The following is a 17,931-nucleotide window of genomic DNA, read 5'->3' as shown; positions in this document are numbered from 1 at the left end:
CAACAGCAAGGAGACCTTGGGCAAAGTATTTAACCTCTCGGTGACCCCATTTTCTCATCTTTGAAATGGCGATTGATAATAGCACCTCTTTAGACTTACTGTGGTGATCATTTCATAGTATTGCAATCTAGAATCATTAGCTTGTACACCTGAAACTAACACAATGTTATATGTCGATTATACCTCAATTTTTAAAAAATGCATCTCTTAAAGAGAGTTAAAAAAAGAAAGATATAGTACCTACTGCACAGGTTTGTTGTATAAAGGTACAATGAGTTAATAAATATAAAGAGCTTAGCACTGGCTGGTTCTAGTGCCCTGTGAGTCCTACATAAGAGTTAGCTTTTATGACTACCCTGAACCAATCTGCAAATATGTAGCTGCGTTTAATAGCTATCTATGAGTATATATGTTTTAATAGAGTTAGGAAGTGTCTTTTAAAGAAAAGGAGAAACTACATTAAACTATAAAGGTACAAGGCCAGAAGAATTACAAGGACCAAATCGTTTGCTTAGAGTTGTAGAGAATCCCAGGTTCAAAAAATATTCCTGAAGCATATTTTGAAGTTAAAAACAAACAAAACCGCTGCCTAGGAGCGTGTACATCCTTTAGCATCTGTCAGTCTGTTGGCCCTCTGCTTACATCCATATGTCCAGCAGTTACTATGTAAACTGACTTTTTCCATTCATATCATCAGGCACTGTGCACCACGGCAAGATGACAGACTCAAGGTGTCAAACTCCTGATCTAAAAGGAGAGATTAATAAGTCAATAAATCATTTTAGAAAGAGTAAAATTTGGGAGTTTGCAAGGGTGCTCTGAGTGTTCAGAGGAGAGAGAAAATTTTTGGAAGGCATTCCTCACTCCACAAATACCATTCTTAATTTGTGTGGTTAAATCTAAAAACAATCTCTCCAACTTGAAGATGCTCAAGGCTTAGGAATTACTTTCATACAAAATGCACATGTCAAGAAGACTCCTGTTTAATAAGAAATCACCAATATTCAATCATTCTGACCTAAAAAAAAACAAACAATGAATATGGTTCATATAAAATTTTTATATGTATTTTTATCTTATTTCCTTTTTGGAGCATCCTTAAAATTTTTTTCATTTAAATCCCTGAAGAACATTCATTTGGAGCTAGCAGAATATTTTCCCATATTCTGGCTATTACCAGGAACTATGTATTAAAATCCTTTGGCAAAAAGAGGGCTATCTAAAGAATTGCTTGATTTGAAATCATTCATGGCTGCATGCTTCCCTCTTGTGTTGGAAAATGGAAACACAAGCAAGATTTCCTACAGCCTCAGAACGGGTGGGATACCTGCCTGGAGCAGCATTACACAACTCTCAGGGGTACCATTCGCCTGGCATACAATAAGAATCAAGTCCCTTGGAATTCTGTGGCAGACGGTGATTGGCCCTCTGTCAAATAATTAAAATGGGGCAGATTTCTTGACTTTTAAGAAGAAAAGCTGTTACGTTACTCTGTCTCCTCACTAAGGATTTTTCCAATTGCACGGTCTGGCCAAACTAGGATGTCCAGCTATAAAGAAACTGAATGAAGGTGGCCACAAAGAGGGGACATCTTTTTCTATGGGGTCTTTGTGAGTCTGAGTTTCTGTAAAATGGGGATAGTAAAACTTCCTTTAGAGGTTCTGACAACAAATGAGGAAAGGCATGTAAAGTGCTTATCACAATGCCGGGCTGTAGAGTAGCCACTCAGTAAATGTTATATAAACTACCAAAATAGAGATACTGAGAAGGACTGATCCCATGCTTCTAACACAACCCCTGATCTCTAAAGCACGTGGGCCCAGGCAGGAGAGAATCAATGCTCTGGGTCGGCCTGTGAGATAGATTAAACACCTACGATGGGCCAGGGAAAAGGTGGAGGAAAGGGAATCTACAGTCCCTGCTCTAACCAGAGGACTTTAGACAGGCCTGGGTCTGAATCCTGCCTTTGCCAGCTTCTGGCTGTGTATGGCCTTTCTGGTCTCATTTCTCTTATTTGTAAAACAGGGACAATGACACTGCTTTAAAGGCTGTTGTACAGTAGGAGAGAATTGCAGTAGGTCACGATGTGCTGGGCAGTGTTCCCAGAGCTTTACAAGCATTAACTCACTTAATCTTTACAACAACCCTATGAGATCAATACTATTATTCTCAGTCCCTATCTTAGGTATGAGAACACTGGTTATGTCATCTGCCCAAGGTCAAATAGCTGGGAAATTGTGGAGATGGGTTTTGAACCCAGGGAATCTGGCTCCAGAGCCCACCCTCTTAACCATCATGCCGTGTTGCCTCTTATTGTATTATGTGGCCATGTGAATGGCAAATACACAATATGCAATAGCTTTTAAAACAGCGATCTAAAGAAATGTGGTCATTTTCCCACTCCACACCATTTATGGGAATTCCTGGGATAAACAGTAGCCCAAGTGGGCAGAGGCAGGACACTCTCGCTGGGTTTTAAGATTTAAGTGAGAACAAGGCTTCAGGAAAATCAAAAGTTGCACCACAACATAAAAGATTTGGGAACCCCCTAGACTAGAGCTCTAGATAACTCTATTAAAAATGTCTACCTTGAGGAATTCAGCATAGTGGAAATCTAGGTTTGCATCCCTACTCTTGATAATTTTTAGTATCTTGGTGATCTTGGGCAAATCACTTACCCTCTATTTCCTCATCAGTAAAACAGAGGTCTAAATACCAACTTCTTAAGAGTTGTTGACAAGATAAAAGGAGATCATGTAAAGGGCTTATCATGGTACACAGGATTACATGTAGGTTCTCAGGCAGGTTTATTTAATAACAACCCTGCGATGTAGATATCCTCACAATCCCCATTTTACAGATGAGGAAACTGAGGCTTAGGGAATAAATGACTTGCTCAAAGTCTCACAACTAATAAACTGGAAGGCAGGCTTCGACACCAGTTTTAACGCCAAAGCTGGTGCTTAGGCTGTATGGCTCCTTTGGATGATCAAGTGCATTTGAACTTGGAAAAAATTAAGAGGAAATAGATTCCAGGTGACTCTCATCGGGATATTGGCCAAGTGCAAAGTATATGAGTTTTGGTGCCTGTACAACCCACTGCACTTGGTAGACAGAGCACAGGTGTTGTGTGTTGAACTGCGCATCCCACCAAAAAATAAAAATAAAAAATGTTAAATTCTGAACCCCAGATACCTGTGAATGTGACCTTATTTGGAAAAAGGGTCTTTGCAGATGTGATCAAATTAAGACGAGGTCATACTGGATTAGAATGGGCCATAAATCCAATCACTGTTGTCTTTATAAGGAGAGGGAGATTCAGAGACAGACACATAGGGAAGAAAGCCAGTGAAGACAGAGACGGAGTCTGGAGTTCTCTGCACCAATGACTGCACCTTAGAGTCCTCCAAACCTTTGTATGCCCATTATTTAAATTAATTCTCACAAAACTCTCCAGTAGGGCAGATACTAGAATTGATTCCATTTTACAAGTGTGAAAACTGAGCTTTAGATCAGTTAAGCAGAATACATGATATTGCACAGTAAATTGTACAACTGAGATTTGAACCAAAATCTTCAATTCCAACCCATCACTATGAACTAAAGTTATCTGGTAAGATTCAAGGAGCCACCAAGTGGCTGTCTTCCGTTTGACATTATGTCAGAAGTCTACAGAAGCAGTGTGGATTATGGAGCCCTGGAATCTTCTTGTCAATTATTACCATTAGCATAGTTTTAAATAGGGCAACAACAGTATTAGGTATATGCATTAAAGCAGCGACTGTGCCCTGCCTCCACCCTCACTTCACTCTCGGCTAAGGTCTCCCTGATTCCTCTTTATCATCCTGCACTTGCCTCAAAAATCACCTTGTCTGGGCAGAGAAAACATCCTCATTCTTCCCTTCCCCTTCAAGGTGGGGTTGAGTGACTCTGTGATCCTTCGATTCCCTGAACTTCTCCCCTGGAGATTCAGAGGGAGTGCAACCCTGCCAACACCTTGATTTCAGACTTCTGGTCTCCAGAATGGTAAGAAAATAAATTTCTGTAGATTTAAGCCACCCAGTTTGGAGTCATTTATCACAGCAGCAACAGGAAACTAATACACTTGTATTCACACCGTATTTTTGTAACTACTTATGGATTCTCCTCTACCAGCATGCATCCTGAGAATGAAGATTTTGTCTTATTTATCTTTGTACCTGCAACCATCTCACACAATGCCTGGCACTTAAAGAGTGCTCAGCAATGCTTGTTGAATGAGAAAATACATGTGGTCCAGGAGGTTCACAGTAATGCCAGCACACATTTCGTGCAGCTTCCCATCTGTAGCATGACATTGGCCTGGGCCAGGTAACCATTCCACAGATCCACCCCAAAATACCCATCTTCAACTACCCACTGCTAGCTCATGACTCCAGTAAGGTGAAGGCCTCAAATCAATGGCCTTGTGACTGACGCTTACAGCAACTGTGAACCTCTGCCTCACAGATCAAATTCAAGGGATAATGTACGGACAGAGATAGGATAGGAAATGTAGGCAGTGGAGGTGATGGCAGACACAGAAGACCTTCCTCTCTGCCCCTCCACTGGCTTCAGAGTTTGGAATAATCATAATAATCATTAGAATCATCAGAATCTTCTGTTTGCTACATACTTCCAATGTCAGGCACTATGGTGAGTGCTTCACAAATTTTACTTTGTTCTCACATTAATCGTTAAGGCAGATATTTTTACTCTCTTTATACCAAATCTACTTACAGGGTAAAAGGCTATGGTGAACTGTGTGATAAGCATGTTTCTCGTGAATTTGACCTCAGAGGGCTTGGCGCCAACTGCATGGCCCAACCCAGAGAGGCAGCTGTCTTTTGTGACAGGAGCCAACCTCACTCCCAATTCCATCTGAGTTTCCTACACTGATTTCCCTTTTGCTTCATTTTTAAATGGATTTCATTTGGCTCCACAGAATGCATTTCTTTCAAAGTCCCCATGGGGCAGCGTAACATAATAGTTTTATTACCAAAGCAAAAGGTCTTTCCCCATCCCCACCCAGTTATGCCAACCCAGCTCCATCTTCTGGCCTCTTTGCAATCATGGGATGATCTCTCAGAGTTGAGGTGGGCACAGGCTTAACACCTAGGTTTCTGGTTTTCGTGGCTTTGAGCTGATAGCACTCCCTTCCAAGGTCAGGGTCATTTTGTCTACTTGGCCTCTCACAAACCTTCCTATTGTGTACAATTTCTAAATGCACCAAAGCATGTTGAGATGTTTACCAGGATGGACGAGAACTGGATCCCCAGCCCACTGCGGTAAACTGCAGAAGGAAAGCAGAACGCCAGAATCTCCCTCAGCATGAACTGTCTTCTAAGACCTTCTCGACAGGGCAGTGTGCTTGAACAGTATAAAATGTAACTCATTTTCAACAGTTATGCCAGAGTATCTTCATCTAAATTAATATTATCTCCTTCAAAACAAGCACCCTGGGTAGCAACATGTGCATTCAAACAATGCTGACATTGCACTAACATTTCTGGAACTCTTTTTCGGGCAACTGTCTTTACAGTCTGTGGTACTTTCTTTGAAAGTCTTCAGTCATAACAAATTTCATCCTTTGAGAATAGATGTGAACTTTGGAAAGAGAAGAAGATTGGTTGGAGCCATGTCTAATGAATAAAGTGGGTGATCAAATCTTGTTACATCGTTTTAGGTGAAAAATGAGGCATGACTGTAAAATGATGTGACTGGTTTCCCTAGGTGACCCATAAACCGACTAGCTGAAGAATAATTCCCGTAGAGGAGTTTCAAAATGCTTTCTGCAGTAGATGCATCACTGGAATAAGTGTATGGTTCCCAGAGTGGCGACTTGCAGGGTACAATACTAATTTGGATATATAAGTTCAAATATGTTTGTAAAAAAAAGAAATCTGATTGCTTACACTCATGAAAATGAAGAAGCTATTCTCCTGGAGAAATTTCTCCTCCTTTTTTTGACAGCCTGGTTGGCTTTGGACAAGGAGTGCGCTGAGAAAAATAGACTCACCTCCTGCAGAAAGGCTTCGTTGGACACACTACCCCCTCCCACACATAACCCCCGCCTCAAGCTGGGGCAGGCGTCCCGGCTCTGAGCGTCCACAGCCATCGCTTTTCCCTCAGGTATTAGCACTTATAAAACTTAGTGGTGATTGTCTGTTTTTGTGTCAATCTACCTCCTTCAACTAGAGGCTCCTTGAGAATGAGGACATTATTCTGATCCTGTATCTCCAATGCTCGGACAATGTGCACAGAAGCACAGGACACTAATTCCTGTTCTGGAGGCGGACCCTTTGCCTTTGCTTCTCACCTTCCCAGGGTTTCGCCTGCCAAATATAATTTCTTCTGCCTGGCAAGCAAAACTGGACATTCAGTCTGTGTAAAATCCACCCATACATATTTATAGAGGCCTAAGGTAGAGTTAGTGGTTGCTTAGGGCTGAAGGTGTAGAGGAGCAAGAGGGATTGACTGTTAATGCACAGGGCTTCTTTTAGGGTGATGGAAATATTTTAAAATTAGATTGTGGTGATGGTTGCATAACTCTGTAAATACACTAAAAAATACTGAGTTGTCCACTTTAAATGGATAAATTGTGTGGTGTGTGAATTATATCTCAATAAAGTAGTTTTATTTTAAAAGTCCTCCACAATGAGAATGATTGTTGCCTGGGTTCCTTTCTAAGCCTGTAGTTGGAATAAATGATAGTCAAGGTCTTTTCAAAAAATCTAGGTACTGATATAAAATCAGGTCTCAATGTTCCCTCTGTAACTCTATCGCTTAAAAATGACTGAGTGGTTTTCACTAAATTTGGAAAGCATGTTTATGATAATGAGGACTGTGGGGTATTCCCCAAGATTAATACTCCCTTTCATTTAGACTGACACCCCCAATATTTAGCCGAACACATAGTACCCAGAATAACATCTATATAGGCATACCTCAGAGATATTGCAGGTTCAGTTCCAGAAAACTGCAATAAAGTGAATATCACAATGAAGCAAGTCATACGAATTTTTTGGCTTCTCAGTGCATATAAAAGTTATGTTTACATTATTCTGTAGTCTGTTTAGTGTGCAATAGCATCATGTCTAAAAAAATTGTATATACCTTAATTTTAAAATACTTTATTGGTAAAAAAAAATGTTAAGCATCATCTGAGCCTTCAGTGTTATCATCTTTTTGCACCAGCAACTTCAAAGATCATTGATCATATAACAAATACAATAATGATGAAAAATTTGGAAACATTGCAAGAATTACCAAAATTTGACACAAAGACACGAAATGAGCAAATGTTGCTGGAAAAAAACTCGTCACAGAGTTGCCACAAATCTTCAATTTGCAAAAAATACAGTATCCGTGAAGTGCAATAAAGGAAAGTGCAATAAAATGAGGTATACCTGTATTTCCCAGCCTCCCTTGCTGCTTGAGGAGGCCTTAGCCTAAGTTTCAGCCAATGGGACAGGAGTGAAATCGATTACATGCAGCCTCTGAGAAAGGTGTGCCTTCCTCCCTCTTTCTCCCCTTCCTGTTGGCTGGAATGACCACATGGTGGTAGGCAGCCAGGTGGGACTATGCAGATACGGGCAATTCACTGGGGAAGGCTGAGCAACCAAAGAGAAGAAACATGCATCCTCTGACACAGTGGAGTCACCACCCCAGCCCTGGCCTGCCCACATCCAGTCTATTACAGAAAGGGTAATACTCTTGAACCTATTACTATGAACTTTTATTTTAAGTAACTTATTTTAGAACTCTGCTGTAGCAGCCAAAACCTACGTTGCAACTAATGACAAAATTTGGTGTTCTGTACCAAAACAGAATCTAAAATATGCAGCATTGGCATACTTTTTATGGCCATGGCAAAATTTTTACCACCACTACCCTGGAAGGCAGACCACGGGCCAACCAAACCTGTAGCTCTAGGCAAATGGTTAGGAGAATTCAGAACAGGAGTGTTTGTTGGCTGCTTCTTGCCACAATACAGAGAGGAGCTCAGGCAAGGACTGGGCAGCCTGCAAGCAGAAATGGAGGTTATGGTTCTGCTAAGGAAAGTTTTCTTTGTGGCTTCTACACCATGTTGCCCAAGTCCAGTAATTTGTACACTGCAGAGTTGAGATGAAGATCATTTGTGTACCTACGCTAAAGCAGCTACCCATGAAGCAGCAGGTGTAGCAGAAAAGGCTTAAATCTTTTCTGGGATTCTCTGCCAGACAGTGGGAACTAGCCTACCAGCAAATAACCCATTAAGGATCCTGTCTTCTTACCCAGCCTAGCTTTTCCTACTGTCTTAAAGTGACCATCAGTGACAGAGAAATCAGGGGAGGGACAAAGCATAGAGGCCAAAAAATAAAAGCTAATGTTTTCAGGCTTCAAAACTCTATCTAGGTGAGAACTTTCACTGTGGTTATCAGTGTTGGAGAAACAAAGGACTTTTAGGAAAGATAAATGGGGCCTTAAAGGAATGGGTAGGGGATATTATAATTTTGTGATAATGTCTGTTTAGGTGTGGTGCTGAGTCAATTTTCCTTGGTTTCCAGAAACTCTCTCCCAGGGACGGGATTTATAACAATTGAGGAGGCTCTGCTTTTAGGCAGAGAAAGGGGTTCAGAAAAATGCCTATTCTCAAAGGCCTTCAGCTCGAAATAGTTTTTATGCCACAGTGATGTATTCTGGACCCCTTCAGACTTCAGAAAAGCTTTCAGAAGAATGATTTGAGTGGGCTACACCTCTAAGAAAGTTAAGCAGGCAAGTTTCTATGATCCATTCATTCTCCCTTAAATTTCCTTGAACTTGACACAGACATACCCAGTCACTCTGTGGCCATTGGAGCTGTGGTTAAAGTGGGGAATCACCTTTTAAAAATGGCTACTGAAGCATTGACGTATATACACTACCAAATGTAAAGTGGATGGCTAGTGGGAAACAGCTGCATAGCATAGGGAGATCAGCTCAGTGATTTGTGACCCCCTAGACGGATGGGATAGGGAGGGTGGGAGGGAGGCTCAAGAGGGAGAAGATATGGGGATATATGTATGCATATAGCTGATTCACTTTGTTATACAGCAGAAACTAACATGACATTGTAAAGCATTTATACTTCAATAAAAATGTGCAAACACACACACACACACAAATTAAAAAATTTTAAAAAAAATTTTAATGGCTCTTGAGTGTGCCAAGTAATTGAGGGCTTACCTTCAGTTGGGAGAATTTGGAGAAGACTTTTCTTACCTGATGTCCTCAAACGGGATGGACCGCAAACGGGGTAGCCCTAGGGTTGGGGGGGATGTTTGGAAAGGGTGAAAAGGGGCTGCCTTTGCCTCAGGGTTTTGTTGCTTTTTTAACTTCAACTGTTGGAAGTCTCCCTTCCCAATGCTTATCCCAATCACCACTCAGATGAGTCCCTGAGGCACAAGATAGAAAAGGTAAATGAAGCCCTGAATAAATACAGTGAGGAATGCCAATCAGTTCAGGCCAATGAGTCTGAAACACTTTGAACACTATGTTTTCGTACTGGAAACAATTTCTTCCCTTTTTCCTCTTCATGAGTGCCCCAAAGTGTTTCTGAAAAGAAGAAATGTGACAGGTAGGTGGTGGTACAGAAAGACTTGGTTGACTTGTCCAACCTGCTAGAAATGGTGGAGTTGGAATCAGGACTCTGGTCTTCTGATATTTCATCCAGTTGATCTTTTCCATAAATAAGTATATCCCAAAGCAAGCAGTTTCAGGGATTGTTATATCTTACTTAAAAGCTTGGGAAAACTGGATCAGGCAATGTTAAGTAGGACTTTCAGAGCTTTTAATATACAAGAGTCACGTGAGATTGCAAGAGGGCCCCAGAATGATATCAGGAAATACCAATTTCCACCACCCCAGGGTTGATATGACTGTCCATACATTATAAAAATCTTCCCAGGGTTAAGTTTGGCCTCTTCCTTTTAAACTGTTGTTAATGGCATACAGGGAGGGTGAGATCCTGTTTTCCTATAGATTATACCATACGGCTTATTTTGGCAACTGATACATGAATTTGTTTTTGCCTGCTGTTGAGTGTGAATGATTCTGCCCAAGGAGTACTTTCCTCCCAGGTCACACTACCTGGTAGGATTTGGGGATAAGGATTTGGGGGTAGGATTTGGGGTAACTTTCCTCCTGAGTCACCACATGGTAGGATCTGGGGGTAAGGATTTGATTCTGAATAAATATTAGTCTCTTATACTGAACTCTAATATACTTACAAACACCTGTGTTGCTAAAGAGTGAGCTGAAACGGTCACTACATTGTGTGAGTCCCATGGGCTTAATTAGCGGGGTGAGTAGCCATTCTGGGGCCAAACCAACCAGTGTGAGGACCACACACACTGGCGGGGAGCTCAAGAGGAACTCACAGTGAATCTGCATGGTCTCCTGGGATAAAGCAGAGAACAAGACAAGCCCAGGCTTCATCCACTTGAGACCTACAGTCAAGAAGGTTTGTGTTGGAGGCCAGGTGGGTTATAGACAAGCAACCCAACAACCACTCTAAGATGCAGTCAGTGCTATTATGGAGGTGAGCAAGACAGGCTACGAGAGCAGAAAAGCGGTGCACCTGACTCAGGGATTGGGAGCAGAGAAGTGCCCACTAAACCCAGACCTGAAGGTGAAGGGGCGAGAAGAACGCTCCAGGTGGAACCAGATGTGAGAGAGGAGAGCATGTTGAGGAAGTAGGTTGAAGAGGTTGGTTGGAGAGAGCCCCATCCTCAAACTCTGCTGTTTCACACTCTGCAGGAAGCAACCACACTAAAAACACCTCGTTTTATATTTTACAAGATACTTCCACACATATTGCATTATTTTCTCACTACAGCAAACATTTCAGGTGTCCCTGGTCCACAGTCACAGAGTCAGGAAAAGAGACTGGGAATTGCCCCCTCTGTTCCTGGAATGCAAGAGATGTTAAACAGTAGCAAACACAGATACGCCAGGACTGTGTTCCAAATACTGGATTCCCGCAGGGAGTGGCTGAGGACACTGTCAGTCTGGGTAAAGTTTTTTTTTTTTTTTTTTAACATCTTTATTGGAGTATAATTGCTTTACATTATTGTGTTAGTTTCTGCTTTATAACAAAGTGAATCAGCTATATGTATACATATATCCCCATATATCTTCCCTCTTGCGTCTCCCTCCCACCCTCCCTATCCCACTCCTCTAGGTGGTCACAAAGCACCGAGCTGATCCCCCTGTGCTATGCGGCTGCTTCCCACTAGCTACCTATTTTACATTTGGTAGTGTATACATGTCCATGCCATTCTCTCACTTCGTCCCAGCTTACCCTTCCCCCTCTCCAGTCTGGGTAAAGTTTTAAGCAGTAAATGAACATTTGGAAGGTATCCCAAATTCCCTCCTTTTTCACTTGGGCTAATCTAAGTTTTTGTCACTTGTACCCAATTGGGTTCTGACTAACAAGGTATCCCTCTATTTTGGTTGGGGCCATTGAGGGTAAGAGGAAGGCAGGAGACAATGCTGAGATCTATGGGGTGTGGGCGTTAATATGTGCCTCAGGTTGGGTATGATTAACTTAGTGTCCCCAAATTAGCAGAACACTGATAAGAGAAAGTCCTGCCCTCAGGCTCATCCTGAGGTTTCCCTACAAGTGTCATTCAAACAGTTTCCAGGTGAAAAGGGGCTGCCAGGCACTTTTAAATATGTTGTTTCATTTAATCCTCACAAGAGCCTCACTGCGTATGTATTATCATTTCCAGTCTTCACAGACAAGGGGGAAAAAGGATCAGAAATTGAATAACTTGCCCAAGAGAACTGTCCCCAACTCCTATGATTTTTATTCTTTCTGCCTAGAATTCCTCCCCCAGCAAATCCACCTTAGAAACTCCAACTCATCCTGTAAGCCTCAATCCTGCTACCACCCCTCTGTGAAAACTTTTTCACTTCCCCTTCCGCTCCCAAGTACAGCCTGCCATGCTCTTGCCCCTTCAGCATCTGGCACGTAACTCCCTCACAACACCTAACCCACTGTGCTGTCTGCTTATTCCTGTCTACCTCCCCTTCTAGACTATGTATTTACTGAGGGCAGGAATGTATTATATCCCAAGTACTAAGCACAATGACTGATAAGAGGTAAGCACATAATAAATGTTTAATGAGAATAAATGTATGGGTCGTAAACTATATGCTGGCTTTAAGTGCTGGAATATACTTGAAGTATTTTCCATATACTTCACAATTCATAATTCAGGGCAACAGAACAAGGATTCATTGAATGCTGCATTGCCTTAGGTACGAGGGAGTGTCACATGTAAACTGACAATTTCATCTATTCTAGAGGTATCTATGGGGAAAGGTCAGTTAAGGGAGAAGAGCAGCAGACAGGGGCTGCTGGGAAAGGCTTTCTGAAAATGCTATCTGGATTGCACCAGAAGAGAAAGAGCAGCATATTTAAATCCCTGGTGAGGGATGAGAGAGAGAGAGAATAAAATCAGAGAACAGTGAGCTGAGATGGAAACCTAGGGAATAGCTAGGACGTGGGTAGAGTAAGCAGTCCATGAAGGAACTCTCAAGAAGTGTGAGTAGAATCAGGAGACAGTGATCAAGGCAAGGGAATGAGAATTTTAAAAGAGTACAAAGTCAGCAGTGCCAAATGCAACAGGCAGGTCAAATAAGATAAGGCCTAAACAGTGTGCAATGGATTTAGCAACCAAAAAGTCATCAGTAACCTTGGCAAGAGCAACGTCAGTGGAGTGGTGGAAGAAACAGAAGCCAGATTGCAGCGAGGTGGTGAGTGAACAGGAGTTAAGAAATGTGTGTTGGTGAATGCAGACAACCTTTACAAAGATTGGCTAAAAGGTGGGGGGAAAGCAACAGGGTAGAAGCAAAAGGGTGAAGAGGTTTTAAGAACATATATTTTTAGTCTTAACTAATTCTTTTCTTCCACCCCACGCTACTCTCAAATGGACAGTTTTCCAGTTGGACCCCTTAAATTCCCACTATGCTGTAAGCCCCTTAAGGACAAGTCTTGCTTCTAAATCATCTTTTTATTCCACCCATTTCTCTGACATAGTATAGGCTCAGTGTTTGCTGAAGAAATGCAAGTTCAACACAGCTGATAACAGGGAAATGAACAAGAGCTGTACTGGGATACAGGTCTTGTTCATTCTTCGTTCTTCTTTCAAGGGAATGTGAGGTTGTCTGAAAACTCAGGAGCATAAAGAAAACAAATCCAGACAATCTTCTCTCACCGATGCTTATAAATGTTTGACCCAGAGAGGCAGATGTAGATTGCTCCCAGTTTAGATTTGAGAGACAGCTGGAAAATACATCTTTAGACTCAAGGGTCTCTTCATTCCCAGAAACTGTTCAAGTCCTTGGAACTAGCAGGTCTATACTAGATTCTCAGTGCTGCCATTAGAGTTCCTGTTGAACCTGCTGCCTAAGTTTCCGTTTTCTCATTGGCATCTTGAAGATGCCCATAATAGCATCTACCTCATAAGGCTACAGGAGGATAAATGAGATACTGCAGGGAAGTACTTTTCACAGGGCTTGGTAAAACGGCACTCAATATGTTAATAAGAGAAATAAAGTACTGCTAAAATGGATAAAAATATTACTAAATATTACTGAGTTCCAGAAGAGGTGAGTATAAGTCAAATCTTATGTTAAATATAGAAAGAAAAAAGAAAACTTAAAAAAAAAACTCGTTAGAAAACTTTTCTTTAAGAGTAAACAATCACCCCAATTTACCTACTTTATAAAGCCGCATTTTCGCAAACGTACCAGGTTGACTGAAAAGTCTATTTCAAGGTCTCACCTCAGTGGACCTGCCCCATTAACTCATTTAACGTTCCTTAGCTGGGGTGGCAGAGCCAAGGTATTGCGTTAATTTCCTGGCCTGCCACGACTGCTTACATAAGAGCGCCCTTGGGTAGGTGGTTTCCGTTCTAATGGAAATTCAGCTCCAGCCCCCTCGGTGGAACAGATCCAGAAGCAACACCGAGCAAAGACTAACCTTTTCAAAAGCCTGCCCCCTAGCAACCAGGCCGCGCCAGGGCAGAGGCAGAAGCTCCGTCCCAGCAAACTTAAGGGACGGGGAAAGGGACTTTGCGACCGCCTCCTCAGAACTGAGCGCTTGACCACCAGCGGGGCGGGTGCGCAAAGCCTTGAGCTCGCAGCCAGCGGGAAGCGCCAGTCCCGGACGAGAATAGCAGACAACCCGGCGGGATGCAAGGGGGTTCTGAGCAAGGCGGCGGCCTCTAACCTTTCCCGGTTAAGGCGACTGCACTCTGCTCGGTAACTGGATCTTCACCGGCAGAAAAGGTTAACGTAAAGGTCAGAGGCCTGGACGGAGGCGGGTGGAGGGGAGAGGGGAGGAGGAGAGAGAAGGGAGGCGCAGGAGGCGGAGGGGCGGGCCTCCCAAGGTCAAGCCCTGCTCCTCGCCTCGCGCCTCCTCGCCCGCGGGGGCGACGAGGGATGGGAGGAGCTGGCAGAAGAGCAGCTCTGCGGCGCCCCGTGGCCACTGTCCGGCCCTGGGCGACCTCCGCCCGACCAGCTAGGCCAGGAAGAGCGAGCGCAGAGAAGCGAGGGGGTGGAGACTGCGGCGGCGCGCGCGGAAGTGGCCCCGCAAGAGTGAGGCAGAAGGCGGGCGGGCGACGGGGGCGACCGAGGAGCGGGCGCGTCCCTTACCCCGTTGGCGGCGGCGATGCGGACGATGAGCTGGATGGCCTCCTTCATGTAGAACCTGCCGTCCCCGCCCACCACCAGGGTGGCCTCCTGCCGCTGCGCCGTCTCCACGGTGGAGATGATACTCTGGATGAAATTCTCGGCATAGTTGGCGCTGCTCTGAAACACCTTCACCCGCTTCCGCAGCCCGCTCGTGCCCGGCTTCTGGTCTTGGTACGCCTTGGTCTTAACGGTCACGATCTTCACCATGGTGGCGACTAGCTTCCTGGGGCCGGAGCGGACTCTGCTAAGCAAGGGGCGACCGGAGCTGTGACTGCAGCTGCTGTGTGGTGAAGCCGCGGAAGGGTTGGGGCAATGCCGGCTCTCTCAGCGGTGCTCGTCCCTCCTCCTTAAAGGGACAGGGGACAGGGCCCGCCCTTCGAGCCAGCCCACCTCCTAGCAGGTCCGAGAGGGAGGGGAATGGGGAGCGCCCACCCCCAGGCCTCCGGTGAGATGGGTGGAGCCTCTCTGATTTACCCTCCCCTCGTAAACCCATCCGCTGTAAAATAAGATCCGCGCCTCCTCGCCTTAAGTGGAAGAGCAGAGCTTGGGGTAGGGGCCGGGTCACAGGGCAAGGACTTGAGGCAGAGTGGGAAAAATAGAGTAGGGACAGCCGGACTTAGAAGACTTGGTAAGGTTCCAGCTTAGGATTTTTCCGCTTTATGATGGTGTGAAAGCAATAAGCATTCAGTAGAAGCCGTACTTCTAATTTTGATTTTTGATCGTTTCCCGGGCTAGCAATATGCAGTAGGTACTGTGTACACTGGAGATGCTGAGCTGTGACAGCAAACCCAGCCCCAGCTCCCAGTCAGCCACCTATCAGGAGGGTAAACAACCAATACACGTGGAACCACTCTGTATCCATACAACCATTCTGTTTTTCACTTTCAGTACAGTATTCAGTAAATTGCATGAGACATTCAACACTTTATTATAAAATAGGCTTTGTGTTGGACGAATTTGCCCAACTGCAGGGTAAAGTAAGTACTCTTTTAGGTAAGCTAAGCTGAGCTACAGTGTTTGCTAGGTTAGGTGTATTAAATACGTTTTCCCCTTATGATAGTTTCACCTAACAGTGGGTTTATCAGGAGGTAACCCTAAGTGGAAGAAGATCTGTACAACATTTCCTGTGGTTAAGCTGGAGTTTCATGTGTAAATAACTTTCCCGAAACACGTTCTGAGGGATGGAAGTGTCAGCCTTAGCTAGATTTTGACTCATTTTTTTCTATTCTCTAAATATTAGGGTATTTGTGTCTAATTCAAAGGTCTAATTCAACCTGCTACTTTCCACCTGTTTACTGATGGGCCACACTTTACTTCATTTGGTTAGGGTGGGTGTACTAACAGGTAAGATTTATTGAATATAATGTTTATTGAGTATAATGTTTCTAAAGTACAGGTTTTATTTTTTCCCCTATTTCATGCTCACAAAACAGATTCAAAAAATAAAATGACTAGTCAAGGCCACAGAGATAAGTATATGCAGGAGGCCAACTCAGGTGGATGTGGCACCCAAGCCAGGGCTCTTACCATGATTTACCTGCATGTCACCAGGTTTGAGAACTAGGAAATGTACGGGGAAGGCTTGATAAACATATGCACAAATACACGGTAAGGCTGAGTGTTACTACCACCAGTTATTCATGTAGTACAAAATTGGTGAAGAGATCAAAAAGAACTGAGGTGGCCACAAAGAGTTGGAGGATACAGAGTCAATGAAAGAGGCTCGATTGTTAAGTAGGAATCTTCTCTTTTAGGTTCAGTGTCTCCCTTGATTTGGTGAGAGTAGTTGTCTCCTCTGCTTGAGAAATGTGTCATTTACGAGATGTGTTAACCAGGGAAAGCTAGTTAATATCTGTGGGCATATGTTTCTTTACTATAAAATGGACACAAAACCTATCTTAGAGAATTTCTGCAAGAATTAATGGGGTTTTGTATGTCCCTAGTTCTCAATCGTGCATACACAGTAGACTCACCTGAGACCCTTTAGAATCTAGCCATGTTCTGATCCAAACAGATTCAATCATAATCAGCTGATGTAAGTAAAGCAGCATGATGCTTATAGAGTAGTATCATCTTGTGAATTAAGTAGTATAATCAAACTCATTTTATAGACTAGAGCATTGAGAATAGAATGGTGAATGTAATCAAGGTTACCTGACTCCACAAAATGAAAATATAGCATAGAATCACTGAGTCTTAGAAATACGAACCTCTCAGAGTTGTATGGATTAAGTGACATACTGAATATAGAGCTCCTCTCATAGTACTGATAGCTACTCAGTAAATGGTAACTCATTATTATAAAGTGGTGGGCTCAACTTCAGATTTCATGCTCTTTCTCTATTCTTCCCTATCTTTGGAACTAGGATGGGGCTTTTCATTTAAGAGGACTTGTTGCATACTTCTCTCACCTCGGAAGTTGTAACAATTAGCTTTAGCTATATAACAAACCACTCTTAAACTTAGACAATCATCATTTATTATTATTGCCCATGATTTTATGAGTTAACTGGGTGGTTCTGCAGATCTTGACGGGCTCCTGTAGATGGTCCCCACGATCCTCTCCTCCTGGTAATCATGCCTTTATGTCATCCCCTTATATTATTTTTCTTGCTGTGTAACACATTACCACAGAGTAAGCAACTTAACGCCCATTTATTCTAACAGTTCTACAGGTCAGATGTCTGGGCGGGTTTGGCTGGGTTGAATGTTCATAGTACATATACAACAAGGCTGAAATCGAGGTGTTGGCTAGGCTGGGCTCTTACCTGGAGGCTCTGGGAAGAATCTGCTTCCAAGTTCATTCAAATTGTTGCAGGATCCGTTTCCCTGCAGTTGTATGTCTGAGGTCCTTGTTTCTTTGGTGGCTCTCAGCCAGGCTCCACCCTCTGCTCCTAGAGGCCACCTACAGTGAGTCCTTCTCATGGCTGCAATCTCTGATTCCCTCTTCCACCGTCAGCCAGAGAAAACTACTGTTTTGTAAAGGGCTTGTGTGATTAGATCAGACATACCTGGATAACCTCCATTTTGCCACATAATGTAACAATCATGGAAGTTATATCCCATCATATTCGAATATTCTACCTGCACTCAAAAACTGACTTACAGATTTCCAAGTTGTAGTATTGAGAAAAGCAGCAGAATTATTCCTGTTCCCTCCTGGGTGGCAAGTGAAGTGGGAGAAGAAGC

The 17,931-nt window shown here is 43.3% G+C and overlaps 1 protein-coding gene across 1 annotated transcript in view; it reads right to left on the bottom strand.

The window, feature by feature from the left end:
• PGM1 (phosphoglucomutase 1) overlaps positions 1–15,083 on the bottom strand; it is a 56,178-nt gene extending 41,095 nt beyond the window's left edge. The window contains exon 1 of the mRNA XM_007164333.2: positions 14,704–15,083. Coding sequence (XP_007164395.1) covers positions 14,704–14,949 — 246 coding nt within the window. The 5' untranslated portion in view covers positions 14,950–15,083. The remainder of the gene's footprint in view (positions 1–14,703) is intronic.
• Between the last annotated feature and the right edge of the window lie 2,848 nt (positions 15,084–17,931).

Source organism: Balaenoptera acutorostrata, chromosome 1 (assembly GCF_949987535.1).
Source record: "Balaenoptera acutorostrata chromosome 1, mBalAcu1.1, whole genome shotgun sequence".
NCBI lineage: Eukaryota > Metazoa > Chordata > Mammalia > Artiodactyla > Balaenopteridae > Balaenoptera > Balaenoptera acutorostrata.
The sequence above is the reverse complement of the archived record's forward strand: the minus strand, read 5'-3'. Positions and strand labels throughout refer to the sequence as shown.